Source organism: Acipenser ruthenus, chromosome 8 (genome assembly GCF_902713425.1).
Source record: "Acipenser ruthenus chromosome 8, fAciRut3.2 maternal haplotype, whole genome shotgun sequence".
In the NCBI taxonomy this organism is placed as follows: domain Eukaryota; kingdom Metazoa; phylum Chordata; class Actinopteri; order Acipenseriformes; family Acipenseridae; genus Acipenser; species Acipenser ruthenus.
The window spans coordinates 17,929,460-17,948,576 of record NC_081196.1 but is presented as its reverse complement, the minus strand read 5'-3'; the positions used below and the strand labels follow the sequence as shown (position 1 = coordinate 17,948,576).

The following is a 19,117-nucleotide window of genomic DNA, read 5'->3' as shown; positions in this document are numbered from 1 at the left end:
TGCACTTGGTTTGTTTATATGGTCTGTGAACCACATGTTTACAATACCCATATTGAGGTATATTGAAAGATGTCAGCTATTGATGTATTGTTCCGGTTTTGAATAGTGTATGTTTTACATTCTTACATATTGCTGTGGAGGAAACCACTGGGGGAGCAATTCGCTAATTTAATGAATGAATTTATTAAATGCCTATAGTTGGAGAATAATACAGTTTACGCAATTCTGCAAAGTTCTTCTACTGTCTGCATAATTCGAGAAAGTAATTCAAAAAAAGACTGAATATATTTGACTATTTTTGTGAGTGTTGTCCAGTTTGGCTTGGATTTTGGTGTCTGACCAAATTTCTATCAGTGCCTCAGTTTATCGCACTGTCCATGAGTTTAGGATTACCATATTTCCACAGTGAAAAACTGGGACTTTTTTTTCTACAATTCACGAATGCTGTAGCAACTCTGAAACCGTTGAAATAACAGTATATAATAACACAATAATAATCAGAATGATTAAACAAATAATCCATAAGATTGTTTTTTTTTTTTTTTTTTGAATGGTGCTAACACAACTTAATACATTACTTTGCTATTAACTTGCTGACCACACCGATACAAAACTGGGACAATAGCAAAACTGAGATGATTAACAGTTTCCCGACTGTGACAAAAAATTACGGCTGAACTGTGACCATCCCAGTTTTCCCAGGATGTCTGGTAACCCTAATGTACTGTAGTTCTGAGACTTTTTTTGTTTTTTGATCTACTTGTTTCTTCAGAATATAAACTAAACTATGCATGAAATGTTTACTAATCAGGTTACCTTGTATAGTTAGTTTCCGATGTGCAAAAGGACAGAGTCCAGCAGTTGTTGGTGTGTTTGGCTAACAGCCAAGACCACCTTTTTATGTGGACTCGGTACGGCTCATTTCCCAAGCGGACTCTGTTATTCACACTTCACACAAAATGTACCGAACCATACCGAGTGTGGACTAAACCCTCTAAATGAACCCAGTGTGAACACAGCCTAATACATATTGCTTTTTAGGTCTCACGTTACCTTATTTAAAGATTCACATGGTAAGCGTGTATTTCACTTTTTAATAATATTTTTTCAAAGCTTTCAGTGATGAAAATGTATATCACTCCTTTCAAATATCTAAGTGCTACACTTCCACATCCTTGCAGAAATGCAGCAGACACTTGTCAGGAAATGTAATGATTGGTTACTAATACATGAAGTCTAACACTGATGCTTGGAGATCAAATGTATGTTCATACATACTGTACATACAGTATGCATGTATGCCACATTTCACAGATTTCTCCATCAGATATAGGGAGGTGTCTTTATGTTTGTATTTGGTAACAGGTAATGCGAATCAAAATGCAAAACCTCTGGGTTTCAGTTCTTGTAATGGAAGGAATAAGAGAAATTCTGTATGTTTCATTTACAAAGTGATGGAATTACATAGTAGATGAGCGTTCCTTAAAAAAAGGTTCCATATTGTGAAATAATTAGGCTTTTAAAATCTGTGTACACAGGGATCAAATGTTCTTTTTTTGTTTTTGTAAAGGGATCTTGGAAATAACTACGTAAAGGTAGGTTATTTAACAATGCAATCCAACTGCACCTTATAGAAATGTATAAAACACACATCTTGCTTTTGAAATAAACTTGAAACTAAATCTTACCTGAATTCTGAGACACTTCCGTCTGTCCACTTGTAGAGGTCTGGGCAGCCAGTGAAAGTGTTATGTCCATGGCCTTCCCCATTTCTAGTCAGTCCAATCCAGAAGTCTCCATCAAAAATCCCTGAGCCTGACAGCGTCAGGTTCTGCAAGAGTTTTTCTATAAGCCTCTGCTCAGCCTCGCTATCTATGCTTAGAAGGGCCCCACCATCAATCTCACAGGCATTCCGGGCCTCTTTGAAGGCTACCCTGCTTGACATATCTGGGAAATAGGCAATCTTGTAACATGGGTGCTTTGGTCCACCGTAACACACAGTCTGACCTGAAACAAGTAAGAGAAAAAATATTTACTAAATGTACAAAATAGGGATGGGTGATTTAAACTAAATAAATTAAAAAAAAAACTGAAAATGAATGGTATCAGCATTTATTCAATATTGACAAATGCTCTTTGCTGGCAACCTGCACACCACTTGATCTCAGGCAACTTAATATATTTGTTTTTACAGAAGTACAACCCAAATACTTGTTTCTCATTCCTTATTATACTTAATCACAGGAGTCAGAAACCAGCTTATGGTGCATGTTACAGTACAAGAAGATATTTTATGTGTTATTGGCAAACATGAACAAAAGTTGTGTTTTGTTTGTGGCTATTTAATGGAAATACAGCTCATTTGCAAATAATCTACATGAAAATTCAGCGTCAGAATCAGCCAAAACAAAGAGAAAGGACACAACTCCAGTGGAGACTTGAAAAAATGGGAAGAGATCATGACACATCCCAAGAAATCTGCATGTGGCACTTCCTTTTTTAAAATAAATGAATCATAATGTAATTTAATATTGGAGTCATGTAAATGCAAGAAAGGTAAAGGGAGAGGTTTAGAAATAGTTAAACATATCTCATTATGAAGAGGTTCATAATAAGTAAGGACTTAATACATTTAGACACTTTAAGAAGGGAAGAAAGCTTAGTCAGTTTCTTTTTAACTTTATTGACCCCAACATTCTTTTCTACGGAATAATTAAGATTAATGATGCCACTTTAAATTCTTTTAAATTTTAAGTTCTCAACAACTTCATTGGGAAAGATGTGCATGGCCTGAAGCTGACCCAATTTTACAAATGTAATTACAAAGATACTTGGTTCCATCACTCCACTTAAAAACTGAAGTCTAGGGTCAGGAATGGATAATGATCTAAATAAATATATCTCTGGAATGCATTTAATTAACAACTGATATATTCAATTCTCAAACCTATGTTTTGTGCCTATATACTGTATTTATTTAACCAGGAGAGTATCCATTGCGATCATTTCCACAGAACACCACAAACATATAACCACAAAGCAAGCACATTACAATACTAAATCAGTCCATATTAAAGTAATACATTAATCCATAAAAAAGAGCTCAAGGTGTTTGTACAAAGCGGCTAACTGCGCAAGGCCAGCTGGAAAAACATGAACAGTTACATGCATCCCAATGTCGCAGATAGGAAGTAGCTAAAGCGACGAGGCCGCCAAACCATGAATGAATAATAATGAATAATTAACACACTCCACAGTGGTGCCCTGCCACCTATCCCCCAAATACTGAATTTAATGAAAATCAGCAGCTGAGACACGGCCCGTCCCCCAGAGCATGACTGCGCTGAGGGAGAGAGCCCAGCCTGTCTAACCCGACCACTCACCCTGTAATACGAACCGCTCAGCACTCAGGTAAGGAAAACCCCCTAATCACATATTTTTTTATTTTTTATGTGGAAACCTCAGGGAATCTGTGGCTGAGGGCAGCCCTTCCTCCAGGCTCCAAGCTGTCAACTCCCGTTTCGGCCTCCCAGCTCTTGACTGAGCAGCCGAAACAAAAAGAAGCGACATGGAAGAATATCACACAGAGCTTTTATGCACTTGCTGATGACATGTTGGTTAGGGGCAGATTCTCCTTTGCAGAAAAGCAACCAAGTTTACAATTCCAAGTCCAACACTGATCTACTTCAAGCTTCCTTTTTGTGTAAGTCTGTGACGGGGTACACCCTGCCCCTGTGTGTATTTGGTTTATTTTGTATTCTTATTCTTATTATTTAAATGTATGTATTTTTGCATTGTTATTTTAGGTTGGCAGGGAAGGGTTAATTGCCTCCCCTGCCAAATCAATTCACATGTAGAATGTGCCTGAGACTGATTGAATGACTGACAAGCAATCAAGCTAAGGCACAGCTGCATAAAAGAGGCAGGAACCTCTCAGTCTGGGTTGGGGTTTTGTTCAAAGTGGAACGTACAGTAAGTGAAAGATATCTATAACAATTGCTACTTGTGCTGGCTTTAAAGCAGCACGTCACTTGTTTTTGTGTTTATCGCTGTGTTGTGTCTATTTGTTTTGGCCGTCTTGCCTTTTGTTTTATTCAGTGTTTGTTTTGTGTTAAAACCTTTTATTTATAATTAAATAAACACAACCGTGCTTCACCTCGCAGTACAGTGTCTGTCTCTTCCTGGTCTGATGTCACGCACAAGCCATCCTGGTCACAAAGTCATTCAAACTTTGCAAACTCTTGATCATGAGTTCTAATAAAACAAACCAGTCAATTCAATAACTTATTTATTCAATATTTTAAAAACTGTCTTGTGTGCTTTTGTGTTTTGAAAAGACTACACACTTCTGACTTTTTTTTTTCCTTTCTAAAAAAGGTTTTCTGCTTAGTATTAATACAGCTTATGTAAATAAACACATCACATTTTTGGCAGAATAGAAATCAATAGAATTTGACATCCTTTAAATTATAAACTCATAGTTATTACATCTAATAGTGAAACACATTTGCCTGCATAGGTCAATTTGACCTTTAAATAGTTGTCACTGGGAGTGTGTGCGTGTTTCCAAAGGAAGGGGCGGTAATTACTAATAGGTTAACAATACATAACAATGCACACAGTCCTATTGTTCACATTTCTATTCATACATTTTGATGATGTATTGTAAAAGCTGTGTAAAAATATAATGCGTTCTGGGCTAATACCTAAGATTAATATACCGACTGTTAAATGTCTAATAACAAGATTAGTTTCCAGCACACAAGGTACTTTAAGTAATTGCCTCTGCCCAGATTGCATTATCATCACTTGGTGCTCTTTATGATATCACTGGTTGCTTGAGAGCTCAGAAGAAAACTCAGCATTTTCTAGTCTCTTGTAAAGCAAAAACTTTGCAAGAAGGAACACTATCATTGAGTGAGTATCACTGAGTAGATTATGTGGATCTAACATCATTTAGAAACACGGGGTGTTTGATACATTTTAAATCAGCATGTATGTATGTAAGGACATGTGTAAGAAATACATTTATTGATTGTTTTGTTTTGTACAGCGCTTTGAGACACCTAGGTGTGAAAGGCACTATAATAAATTATTATTATTATTATTATTATTATTATTATTATTATTATTATTATTATTATTAGTAGTAGTAGTAGTAGTAGTAGTAGTGGTAGTCGTAGTAGTAGTATTTAGAAAAAGTGAGACAAAGATGTACAGTAGAACAGGGATATAATGGGGTTCATAAAATTATATATTAGTTGTATTCTGATTCCTCTACCAGCTTTCAGTCTTTTTGTAGTTGTACAAATCTGTGTTTATCTTGTCTTACTGTTTTTATATCATCGAAAATGTGAATTGACTGGTTCTTTCTGGTATTGCCAAAAGTATGCTCCTGAAGTTTTGATTTGTTGAGCATCAAATCCAAATAACAGTGTACCGAAGATGCCCTTCTGCACTGCCCTGAACCACGATTACAAACCTGCAACATCAGGGAACACAAAGTAAGAAAAAAACCTTCTGTAGTGATCATTTTTCCCCATCTAAACCAGTTTCATTGATTTTGTTTTTGTTCAAGGGGTGTATTTTTTGATAACTCATAAAAAATCTAAATGTACAGATACATATATTAAACCACTATAATATACATTTCAGGTGTTCTTTTTAAACTGTTTGGGCTAAAGTCAATAAAAAACAAGGCTATAGATGTGTTAGTGGCAAACAGAATTCAAAAAAGGGTTCCCACTTTATAACACTATAGTTGGGAGCCATAGTTATATAATGGGAAGTGTTGTGTGAGGCACTGCTAGCTAAGGATTCAAAAGCTGTATAACCACAAATGCAGAGGAGCCCGACTCTCTTGCATAGTGGTTAAGATGCTCACTTGTGGTGTGCAGGGTCACCAGTTCACACCCAGCTTCTGCCCTGTGACAATGTCCTTGCATGAATTTTTATATTTTTCCAATAAATGCCAAGACATAGCTTGATTTTTTGACAACATTTTACAGCACTGGGGAAACATCCCACCAACCATATAGACACGGTCATGTTTTTGAAGCTATGAATGAAAAATCAATAAATACAAAACCCCAATGATACTCAAGAGCATGGCTATAATACATTATACACCTAATACATGTTTAATAAAAAGAATGATGAAATAAATACTTTTATTTAATAAACCTTTATATAGTGTTACTCATAAAAAAAAAAAAACAGCCAGATCTTAACTTACAGTCCTCCTTCAATATGATTCGCCCCATGTGCCTCCCTCACATTCTACCACAATTTCCTTCTGGACTGAGGTACACCAGAATAAAGCAATGCTATATTCCCCCATTATACCGCCACCCTCACTGTCCGCCATCTGCCAATGCAGCAAATCAAGCAAAAGCATTGTAGTCTCATTCACGTCGCCATCAGCAAGATACTCTGTTAAAAATATGTTATCTTCCCTATTGTTTAATGGACAGAACACTATTGTCATTGCTATACTGAAAAAGGTTGAAAAAATCCCTTGTTATGTTGCTAACGGTATATCCATACCTGTCAACTTTATAAAATACGAAATCGGGAGTGTGTGTGGGGGAGTGGGGGCTGCAGTCCGTGACACCTTTTTTACTGTTTCCCCTGTACGGGAGAGTTGACATCTCTGGTATATCATCTGTTTGGTACCTGTCCGATAGTTGGCGGTTTGAGTGTATGGAAAAGAGGATATGTTTTTAGGGATTACTCACAGACCACAAGGATGGTTGGGAACCTCTGAGCTGAAGGTAGTGAAAATCGTATTGTAATGTATACCTTTGCACTTTTAATTAATGGAATGCCTACTTACAGTAACTAATGTGTTCCTATTCATATTTCAGCAGGTAAGCTGGTTAATACTATTGCATTACTATGAGAGAAAAGGAAGCTTCTCTAAGGTTCTAATATGCTTCTGTCTTTCTTACAACCAGCAGGCAAGGCTGAGCTGCCTCTTAATTACTGCAATGAATCTGTTTTAAAGATGATGCTTCTGGGATAATTGTATCATTGCACAGTGAATACATAATCAAACATTACATCATTACATATTTAACAGACAGAATGTCATGTAAGCAGGAAAGTGATACTATGAGATGAGCAAAATGTTTTTTTTAGGAGAAACATTTAAATGATCTTTAAAAATAATAACTGATTTACTATATTTTGCCACAGACCACAATGTGTTATTAATAATAATAAAAATAATAATAATAATAATAATAATAATAATAATAATAATAATAATAAAAAGCAAGACCTTGTGAATGAATCATTGGATGGCTAAGACAGATCAACAAGAAAATAGTAATTTGGGGTGTTGAATTTGAGTTTGCTGAAGTTTATTTGTGAAAATACTCTTTGCAAATCAGACAACTTTTTGGAGTTAGTTTGGTATCTTCTGAAATAATAATCAGCATGTACTGTCATTTAAGAGAGTGGTTATTTTCAAAAAACATTTCTTATTAATGACTTCTAAAAGAGAGCCTTTAACTTCCAAAACCTACAAACCAACTTTTGACAGTGCTAGGTAGGAACCGTGTTAACCTTTGAATCAATGTACAAATACGACTTGGAGATTTTGAGATATTTACACAGTATTTAACAGATGACCAGCTTTGAAAAGTAACTGCACCAGATTCTACTGCTTAAAAGGGTGGCAGCAATTGTCTGCACTGCCAAGAGGAAACCAAGTAGATTTGATGAAAAATTGTATAAATGCAAATAATATGTTCTAAACGGCAGAACCTGTTTTCAATTGAAATAAATATAATTTTAAAAGCGTTTTTTAAAAAGCGTACTGCAGTTGTTTTTATATTATTCTATCATTTTGATCCAGTTAACGCTTTATCACAAAATAAACACTGAGTCATAATTCTCAAGTGCTTTTTAAAAATTCTAACATTCATGTTCCTTGTTTTCTTAGCATTTTTTATTTACATGTTTCACTTTTTCACAATAACACTTGATTTATTTTGATGCCCCTACTTTAGTTTAATATTTAGCTACATTTTTACTTGTATAAAGTGACCTCTAACTTTTCCTTATTCAACTTTGTTTACAAATTATATAATTACTGATGGGTATATGCATTTTTACTTGCCCTTATTTACCATTCCTTCTGTTCCATATGTTTACTATACTTAATAATCAATTTCTTATGAGTTAGAGACACCTTTCACAACCTGGTTAAGCTTTTAGATGTGGTCATCTATGTAAAGAGTGCAGGCAGCCTCTTTGTGCTCCATTTAAAAGTACACTTGAAAAAGGTACATAAGATGAAAAGGGCTCAGCTATTTACCTGTTCAGTAAGGGAAACCAGAATTTCACACATTGAAAAAGTGAGAATGCACCAGGTTCATCTTCATTTCTCATCAACTTTTCTGGATTACATTTGCAATTGTATAGTAATATAATAGATTTCAAACTGTTATAGTAAGAATGGTAGTTTTCTGGTATATGGTAAGTATACTCAAACACAAAAACTAGAAACCCTAAATATTACTTACTTCCTCTTTGAAACATTAATAATGTATTTGCTCTCTCATGGGTAAATATTTATTCACTCCAATTTAGAACATTTAACTATTAGTGCCAATTGTACATTCATGATAAGTCAAGATCATGCAGTGTAGGTACAGGTGCCATTTTACAGCAGCAGAATCCTAATTTAACCTTCAAACAAAGAATTAAAACAAAGTGAAAAAAACTATTAAACTCCACTGAATTCAGCTATCCACATAGTATAACACATACACAACAATAGACTGCAATTATATATAATATTACTGTAGATACATTTATATAGGGATTTCTGTGAGAATTACCCCAAACTGCTTCACAATATAACAGAACCCCATTTTACAATAGTTATTTTTTTCACCTAGCTTGAGGGTAACTATAAGAAAGCTTCACTAAGTTGATTGAGTGTTGAAAGAGACAAAAGCATGAATTACTTACCGCTAACAACTCTTGTCCCAAAGCTGCTTTGAACTATTAAAATCACCCCCCAAAATACTGTGATCATCTTCAGCTCCATGTCCATCTTCACAGGATCTAAAAGCACAGCAAATAAATTAAAGAAAGGAAAGAAAAAGAAACAGAGCTACAAAGCAGAACAGTGTATAGTCCAGAAATTAATTCAAGTAGGCCAGTCTTTTAGTTTTACTAAAGAACATTTTTAGTTCCAGTCCAGCTAATTCTGTACGATCTATATGGATACAAGCTCTTGAGCTATCTTCCTAGCATGCTGTGTGTTTTATACCAGGAGCCTGTGACACTCTAATTACCAGCCCCTCTGGCTATTGATTTCTGCAGATATGCCAGGGATTCACAGCAGTAAATAAAACAGCTTAGTGATGTCACCTCACTAAGCTTATATGCTTCTATGCTTGGATATTCAGAAATGCTGTCTTATATTAAATATACATTTAAGGGTGTTGTGTCTAATAAGATAGGAGTTCAAAAACATTATTATGTTTCATTATGATCCCATTTTGAAGGCAGGTGTTTCCGGTAAAATATTACCAGTATTAAAAAACACAATAATATATATATATATATATTCTGTTTTGTACCCTAAACTACAGCAGAGCTTGAAGATTCCAAGTCAAAGCTTTTGACACAATAAGCAGGGCAGCACCATAATACATATTTCTTAAAGACAGATATGAATTTAGGGGCTGTGTCAGCATTGCTTTAGTTTTACAGATGTTACAGTAGTTTGTTTGGCTCCCACTGTGAATTAGAGAAGGATTTAAGTAGGTTGTGTCCCTCAAGAGCTAAAACGACTATTGGTAGATGCAGGGCTTTCTTATTACATGGGGAAAATGTTCAAATGTGTTCTCTGCAAAAGTACAGGTGTAGCTCTCTTTCAACTGGTGGCACGAAAGGAATAGACAGGTATTTATAGTAAAGTAAGTAGAGATGGTTAATATGTTACAATGTTAAAATATATGCAGACCACTAGAGAAAGCTATCACGCTGTTGTGTAAACTCAATCTGTGGATAATGGTAGAGATATCTGTGTGTAAATGAGAGCGTGGGAGAGTCAGTTGACGCAGGCAGTAGGTAAAGGACAAACACTTGCAGGTTTGGGTCGGGTTGCAGGTCTTATTAAAGCAGGTTGGGTCGGTTCTTGGGTAAGAAGACGGTGTTGCAGCGTGTTGCTGGTTCGGGTCAGGTCCTGTAGTTGCAGGTCCGGATCGGAAGAGGGTCGTAAAATTCGGACCCGCGCAGGACTCTAACCAGGGTTACGGTAAGTAACCTAACGTTCCCTTTCAATTCGAAAATGACCACCAACATACTTATGGTAAAGTATACCAGAGCAGTCGCAAGGGAGAAGGAACAGCAGTATATGAGGGATGCATCAAAACCACATAACCCAAGATTGCAACCTCAAGGACCCTCGTGCCTAATGAAGGCAGGGAAGGATCTACCACATTAAGGCGGTAGAACATGGAGAAAGTATACGGCTTAGCCCAGCTAGCCGCTGAACAAATATCAGACAGCGAGGCCCCTCTGAAGAGGGCCCAAGATGTAGCCAACCCTCTGGCAGAGTAAGCGGCTACCCACCCAGGTGTGGGCAAGCCAGCACCATCATACGCAGTCAAGACTGTGTCCGCAGTCCAGTGCGACAGTCACTACTTCGAGAGGGCCTGTCCTAGGGTCCGTATACCGTGACAGACAAAGAGCTGGTCAGAATGACGCAGAGCTCTTGTACTATCCACATACCATCTCAATGCCCGCACCGGGCAGAGGGAGTTCATCTCCTATCCTCTTCCAAAGAAAACGGAGGTGGATGGAAAGACTCCAGTTCCAGACTGGTTCATGTGGAAGGCTGTGATCACCTTAGAGAAGAAAGCAGGGTTTGTACGTAGTGACACCCTGCTGCCATCATCCCAAATGCGCATGTATTTATCTTGCTCTTAACTGTATTATTATTTGTACTGTGATCCTTGAAATTTATTTTTCTTTACGACTGTAAGTCGCCCTGGATAAGGGCGTCTGCTAAGAAATAAATAATAATAATAATAATAATACAGGAGCTGTGCACTGACAGCGCAAAAATGGCCGCCAAATACACCTTCAATGTAGAAGGTGACCTACCGGCATCTAGCAGTTCTTGCAGAAACTGCAAGATAACTGGCATAGGGCAAGATACTGGTCATGACCTCTAGTCAGACACTAGTTCTGAAAATATCTCCACTTATAGGCATATAATGACCTAGTGGAGCTTGCCCTAGCATTCTACAATGTGCCCACGACCGTGTCAGATAGCCCTAGGGTTGACTAGCGGTCCCATTCAGGGGCTAGACCCATAATTGGAACCTGCCTGGTTCCGAATGCCAGAGAGTGCCTTTCGCCTGACTGAGGAGATCCAGGCAAAACGGGATCTCCCAGGGCTAGCCTTGTAGCCTTGTTGAGAAGTCTCAGGTCTAAGCCGACGTTATTGAAAGAGCGTCCTCCTCTGCCATCAGTGTAGGCGATTCCCTCTCATACTGAGCTCCCCTGGGGGAGACAGGAGCTGGTACTGGGGCAGGCAATGGTGGAGCCGGAGCTGCGGCTGGAGCAGCAGGTGCCTGCTGTCGTGACAGTAACTCCAGGACCTGGGCCATCTGTGTCTTGAGGTCCATTATGTCCCTCGTATGCCTCGAGCGCTTAACACGCTTCTCTTGCAGAGATGGTGAGCAGCTACGAGGGGTTGACAACCAAACGTGTGCGCAGGGAATATCCTGCAAGAGGCTCTGGAACAATTGGAGGAGCGTGGGGACCGGGGCCCCCAGGGCTGCTGACGGCTCAGCCACAGGGGGCGGAGCCTCCGCCCCCATGGCTCTAGCCAGCCTATTGCGGAGCACCCGGGGCTGAAAAGACGTGCAGATGTCACAAAAGGTCTCATCCCCGAGGGCCAAAGTGGCGTGCTGGACGCCCAAGCACCACGCACACAGAGTGCGCCCATCCTCCTGGGGCATGTTCACCCTGCAGGACGTGCAAGCATGGAACCACAACATGCTTGCTGTCACTTTTCAATACCGCCGGGTATTTAAGCCTCAGGCACCGCATAACGTGCCTGCACGGAGAGCGCTTAAGCACTGCGTGCACCGAGGTACTGTAGTACTGAGGGCACCGTGTGCACAAGGCTGTCTGTGCACCGAGGCACTAAGTACCAGGTGCACCTACCAAAACTGTGCACCAAGTGCACTGGGCACCATGTGCACCAAGCACTGTGGGCGCTATGCGCACCGAGTTTACCGAGTGCACCGAGTACCGTGTGCACCAAGTACACCAAGCACTGTGTGCACCGAGTACCGCGTGCACCTAGTGTACTGAGCACTGAGGGCGCTATACGCACCGGGGTACTAGACAACGTGCGTACTGAGCACCGTGCGCAGTGAGTGCACCGAGTACTGTGCACACGGAGTATTGTGTGCACTGAGTGCACAGAGTGCTGCGTGAACTGAGCGCCGCGTGCACCGAGTGTACTGAGCACCGAGGGCGCTATGCGCAGTGAGGTACTAGACACTGTGCGCACGAGTGCACTTAGCACCATGCGCACCGAATGCTGTGTGCACCGAGCACCGTTGTGCTATGCGAACCGAGGCACTAGTACCGTGAGCACCAGGCACCGTGTGCACTGAAGTACCAAGAACTGACCGTGCACCGAGGTACTGAAGCACCGGGGGGCAGCTAATGTAGTGGTGCCTACCCTAAACAAAAGGTGGAGAACACACTTTTTTTTTTTTTAAGGCCCAACACCCCAGGGTGGACGGGCCGAGGCAGCTGCCGAAGTCTACTCAACAGCAGGGCAGGTAGAACACAGCCCCGGTGGAGGAATTACATGGCTGACTGGCTGGCAAAGCGAGGTTGTGTGACAGGGTCAACACACAGGTGAACACGCAACAGCAGTTTCCACAATAATATTTGTTTTTATTTTTATTTCGCCAAAACTGCGCAAATGGCAGCCAGCGGAATCACTCAACGGCGGGGATACGGCAAAGCCTAGCCCCGGCGGAGGAACGGTGTTCTCTATAAGAGTGTGTGCTGAAAAGACACACACACACACTCCTAAATCAATACTGCACAGGCAGCCACTCACACACTGCAGACAGCGTACACAGACAGCCTGCAACGGAAGCGAGGCAGGCTGAGAGGAAAAGAGCAGAAAGAAGCTAAGAGTGAGTCAGAGCCGCTGATTCCATGAAAGCAGCAAGCCAGCTTTCAGCACCAATGCAGGGGAACTGCAGTCGACTCAGAAAAGCTCTTTCAAAAACACACTCAGTTCAGTAACACAGAAGCTTACCTTTCCATAGAAGAGAGGCAAAAGAGAAAATTGTCTCCGCGGGTTGACTGTGTAATCCCTCGGTAGGAGGGACCGAGGATGTCACCCCACGGAGTGGCCTATCGGCAGCTCTGATATAAAATGCTCAGTGAATACCTACCTAAGGCAGGCATATCCCATAAGTATGTTGGTGGTCGTCTTCGAATTGAAATGGAACTTTATTTCACATTCCAGAGTCAGTTTGAAAGGGTTCATTTGAAGTACTTCGATAGTTTTTACTTCAATCTAAGCACAACATTTGATTTAATATTCCTTAGTGATTTATGTGTTTATTTTAAACTGTAGTAATTTATTTTAAATTAATTAAAAATGATTTCCATCATTTGTAAAGGCAACCTTTAAAGGCCAATAGCTTAGCTAACATTTATCAAAATGGAATTAAATGGAAGAAACGGCTCATTTACTTGTAAAAGGTCTTGCATTTCTCAACATTATAGGTTGTTTTTAGAATAGGTGTTTAATTACTGAGTATAATTAAATCAGTATGCATGTGTATCATATGGATCGTTTCTATGATCATAACAGTTTTCTGGGGCAGTTTCATGAATATTTGACTGTTAAAGCTAGACACCATATATATGCAAAATAATGGATTAATATTATTTACCAATATATTAGAACATATTTTGTAAAATATTCAAATATATTTATTAATATACTGGCATACTATTGTTCCATACATATTTTATACGTATATTTGGTGATCTATGATATAATATTGTAATTCAGTAGGCTCATCAAAACTCCAACAATCAGAACCTACCTATTCTCCAAACCATGTCATCATAATGAAATGCAAGGTGGATTTCACTATTACTGCAAAGAATTACCTGTTTGTACAGTACAGCTCATTATCTTAAAGTAACTCTATAAAAATTACTAAGAACATACTAACGTGCATCATAAATATAAAACAATGACTATATATTATTACGAACAGTACCTTAAGCAAATCATTAATCTGAACACAGGGTTGGGTTTTCTAAATCTGTTTATTACACATTAGTTTTCAATATTTTGCAATATATTTGATTTCCATAAAGGAACCATAAAGAACGGTTGGTCTTTTTCCTGTGTTATAGATGGCCACACCTTTCTATCTCAGCCAGGTCTCCACTGCATGTTTTGTTTCCAATGTGGATTGATTGATTATTGGTGGTGTGGTAGTTCAGGTCATTTATAAGCTTTGGTTATTAGGTTAATGGACCATGAGGTTCTGATTGGCATCCAGCACTATCACTCAACAAAGTAACTCAGCTATATGAATATTCCTCGGGTAACCAAAGGATATAGAAAAAAGTCAGTTGAGCGGATTGAAAGAAATGAGGATCCAAACAGGTGGTATAAAAGCCCTGAACCATTTATTGTTACCATGGGAACTATAAGGGGTAGGTTTACTAAAGTAATAGTTGCAAACGAGTTGGAAGTCTTGGGTGAAATGTACTAGACAGGAGCAATGCTATTTGAAATTTTTTAGGAATGCTTTGCAGCTGCGGTTTCTATTTGCGGTTCAAGTGTAGATGAATATGTCATTATGGGCGTTCCTGCATAAATTCGCAAATAGGGGGTGGAGAGAGTGCCAATCAGGGTTCTCAAATATTATAATGAGATGTACGAAAGCTGCAGACAATAGTCGCAACTGTTGCCAGTTGTGCTCAATGGATTTTTGAGGCGAACAGCCAAATACCTATTTTTCCCTAAAAGCAGTGTGTACTTACAAGCCTTGAAAACACATTTCTATTACATTTGTAGTTTTCCCAACATGTTGGGTGCAATAGACTGCACACATGTGCCGCTAACCCCTCCAGCTCATTCTGAGCATCTGTATAGGAATAGGAAACACACATATTCTATTAATGTGCAGGTGGTTTGTAATTGTGCATAATTTAGCACTGCACCACTGACTAACTTAAATAAAAACTGACAGTATACATTTAGCTTATAGGCTACTCATGATAATACAAATTAGTGGTATAATGCAAAATTTGTTGCTGGTCCCTTGAAATTTGTATTAACGAGAATTGACTGTCCTGTAAGTATCATAACTTGTCAATGCGGCACCATGATCTGTTTTGTGTTAATTGTCTTGGCTGCCAAGTTAATAATAATAATAATAATAATAATAATAATAATAATAATAATAATAATAATAATAATAATAATAATAATAAAACGCTAGGTGTTCATTTAATTTTACAACTGTACTGTATACTGTATAGGCCTACTGTACAGATTTATATTATCTAATGTGTAGCCTACCCAAAACACATTGGTGTTATTTCATCACAATGATTGATACATGTAAAATACACTGAGCACTATAAATGTATGTGTGAGCGATTTATTATTTTATTTTTAAACCTGACACCTCCTAATGTCAGACAAACATATCCGGTTTAGCGAGGGGCTACTGTATGATTATGAAAAGCTTTTTCATATAAACTTTTTTTTTTATTATTTGGGGGTGAAGGTGGGGGCCCCACTATAGATTTGGATGTGATTAAATGGATGTCTTTTATATATATATTATTAGTATTAAAATAGGTAAAATTAAGACTGCATTGTACAGATGACGTTTACATTTAACAAAAACAATGTTATTTTGATTCTTGTAGCCATGCATGTATAGAAGTTATCCTTCGGGCATCCTCTGCTGCACCAAACCATAGCTCAACTCCAGCTATTTATTTAAACAATGTCGCACGACTCTCACAATGCTAGAGATCTACAGTGCTTATAGAAAGCCTACACCCCCTTTCAAAATTTTCACCTTTTGTTGCCTTATAGCCTGGAATTAAAATGCATTAAAATCGTTTTTTTTTTTTTTCATTTATCTACACATCCTACCCCACAACTTCCAAGTGAAAAAAATATTCTAGAAATTTGTAGAAAATTAATTAAAAATAAAAACTGAAATAGCTTGGCTGGATAAGTGTCCACCCCCCTTGTAATAGCAATCCTAAATTAGCTCAGGTGTAACCAATCGCCTTCTAAATCACACACCAAGTTAAGTTGCCTCCACCTGTGTTAAATTCTAGTGATTCAGATGATTTCAGGATAAATTCAGCAGTTCCTGTAGGTTTCCTCTGCTGGGTAGTGCATTTCAAAGCAAAGACTCAACCATGAGCACCAAGGCGCTTTCAAAAGAACTCCAGGACAAAGTTGTTGAAAGGCACAGATCAGGGGATGGGTTTAAAAAAATATCAAAGGCTTTGAATATCCCTTGGAGCACGGTCAAACTCTGAGGCACTGACACAACAAAATGTGAAAAAAGTTCAAGGGGGTGTAGACTTTCTATAGGCACTATTTCAAGTAGTATGTTGCGGCTGTACATACAACAAAATGTTTACATTGTTAAGTGTCGCAACAAAAATTAAAATTGCAGTATGTTTGCTCTGAGACTGGCCTATCTTAGTACACCTAGCCCTAAGTATGTTGTTTGCTTGGTTTTTTTTTTTTTTTTTTTTTACTGTCAGTCAATAGTCAATGTAGATCTGCTCTACTTCCATATCCAAGCAAAACTGCAGCACAGTTGGATTTAGATACCGTATACAAGCAGCACAAGGTAATGTGTAAGGTTTTTGTCTGTAAAAAAATAAGATAGGAGGAGTAGTCATGTGGCAGAGGGTGTCCTCAAGGTGTATCACAGGGGTAATATAAATAGACCTTTTTGCAGTTGCCTATGCAGTTGTGTGTGGCAGGGTTCTGGTTTGAAGTATCTGTGGAGAAGTTTAGAAATTCAAATCAAGTGGAGATTATTGTTGTGTTCTCCATTCTAACAACCATCACATACTCTGTCATGTGCCGGTTTTAAACCTTACCATGTCACCTGAAAATTAGATTTTGCCAGATTTGTTGGTTTTTTTCAGAGTAGTTATATTGAGATCAACCATTAAACCAGTCAGAATCCTTACTTCACTGTAGCTTTCTGGTCCCTGCACAGTAGTATCCTTGACCATTTATTTACACTGGGACCCTGTGTGTGAAGTGCATGTGTTGTGTGCTGCCGTAAACGTATTTTGCCACCTTTCAACAAACTGTAACTGTTGGCTGTCTGTCAAGTGCTTGCTCAGTGAATGTGAAGCACTTTGAGACACTGCTTGATGAGAAAGGCATAATACAAACATAAATCCCTTCTTACCTTATGTAGTTTACTGAGATGGGGCATGTCTTTATGATCTCTGCACAGTCAGCCCATTCCAGCTAGTGCCCCTAACACAAAGTTGTTCAAGCTGTCTTTTTGTAATGTATTTACAATGGGAATTGAAAGGAAAGCTTAGAGCCATGCAGATAGTTTCTTTTTGAATGCAGTGCTAAATAGGTTCCATTAGTGGTGATAGCTTATATTTAGGAAATCAATAGCACCAATCTGATGATTCTTATCTTCATAGTAATAATGATTTGGGTGATTATAATGATTCTCTTACAGAACAGACTGCCTTCTAATACTATAGTACACAATGAAATAGCTTCCGAGTAAAATAGCAGAACCTATTTTATCTGTGATATCATCTGCTATCATAAAATGTACACAATAGGGTAAACGGAAGAAAAATAACTCCAGCTCGTGGCTGTTACCAAAGATATTCCAGTACTTGCTGCATTATGATTACCAATTAAGCAGTCACAGAAAATCCTTCCATTTAATCATTGATTTTTATTCCCAGGTTACCTGCAACCATGGCTCTGATGGCTGTTAACTATGCTATTATATGCACAGGCACAAAGAGAGCTATTACTTCATTTGCTGGCCTGTATTGATCAGTTATTTCCCACAGTAAATATCACTTTGTAGGCGTTCAATAACCACACTAAGAAATTTTGTGACATGTTTTCAATACTTTTTTTGGTGCTCTACATTGTAAAAGATATTAAAGTCTTCTGACATGGTGAAAAAAAGACACCTACAGTAAGTTGGCTTCCAATGTTATATTTATTATTTACCAAAACTAAATTACTTGGATAATAGTACATAAATGAGTCAGTGTTACAGTTTAAATACAATGCCAACTACAGTTTAAATACATTGGTACGTGCATACCTAAATTAGTATGTATTTATCAAAAGTACTCATGAATCCAAGGTTGTACTGGTTTCCTGTTCATGTGAATGAATAAACTATATAAATCATAGCAAACTAGGACAAGAAAGATTAAGAGGGTACTGGGTGGAAGTAAGCTAAGCTATTCTTATTAAAAGGTTTCCTGCTTTTTGGATTGTAATGATTTTATCACGTCGTTCTCTTATTAAATTACAAAAACAACATTATAATTATCACAGGGCCTCCCCCCTCCTAATTAAACCATTATACACATGACCATTTGTAGAGCACGAGGGCAGTGAAGACATTGCAAATTACTATAGCATTAGGAGGTGTTAAAATCGGGAAGCATTGATACTTTCATTTAATTTTAGCTTGCTGATCACTTTTTTCAGAGTTCCTATGCATTGATCTCACTGGGGGCTGGTGTGTTTTGATTATTTTGGGGATCTTTAAATCTGTCCCTGCCAGCAATCACAGGTGTGGCCATTCCCCAGTTAGATAATTGGGGCTGATTGGGGAGTGTCCACATGTATAAAAGGAAGGAGAAATCCTTTGTTTGTGCTATGATTTTGTGTACTGGGTTAAAACTTTAGAGTGAAGGAGAATGCCCAGCCTGTATTGTATTGTATTGTTTGAATCTTTGTTTTGGTGTTTGTGCCGTATTGATCTGTTCCTGTGTTTTATTTGTTTTTGTTTAATAAAGTGTGCAACAG

At 38.3% G+C, this 19,117-nt stretch overlaps 1 protein-coding gene across 2 annotated transcripts in view; it reads right to left on the bottom strand.

Annotated features, from left to right (window-relative positions):
* Positions 1–17,614, bottom strand: part of LOC117407478 (chondrolectin-like) — a 33,029-nt gene extending 15,415 nt beyond the window's left edge. The window contains exons 1-3 of one of the 2 annotated variants that reach the window (XM_034012563.3): positions 17,502–17,614; positions 8,983–9,078; positions 1,689–2,007 (exon numbers count right to left, since the gene is read on the bottom strand). In XM_034012563.3, coding sequence (XP_033868454.2) covers positions 1,689–2,007; positions 8,983–9,067 — 404 coding nt within the window. In that variant the 5' untranslated portion in view covers positions 9,068–9,078; positions 17,502–17,614. Of the gene's footprint in view, positions 1–1,688; positions 2,008–8,982; positions 9,291–17,501 lie in introns of those variants that run through there. The other variant, XM_034012564.3, reaches the window with a different exon arrangement.
* Positions 17,615–19,117: the final 1,503 nt, after the last annotated feature.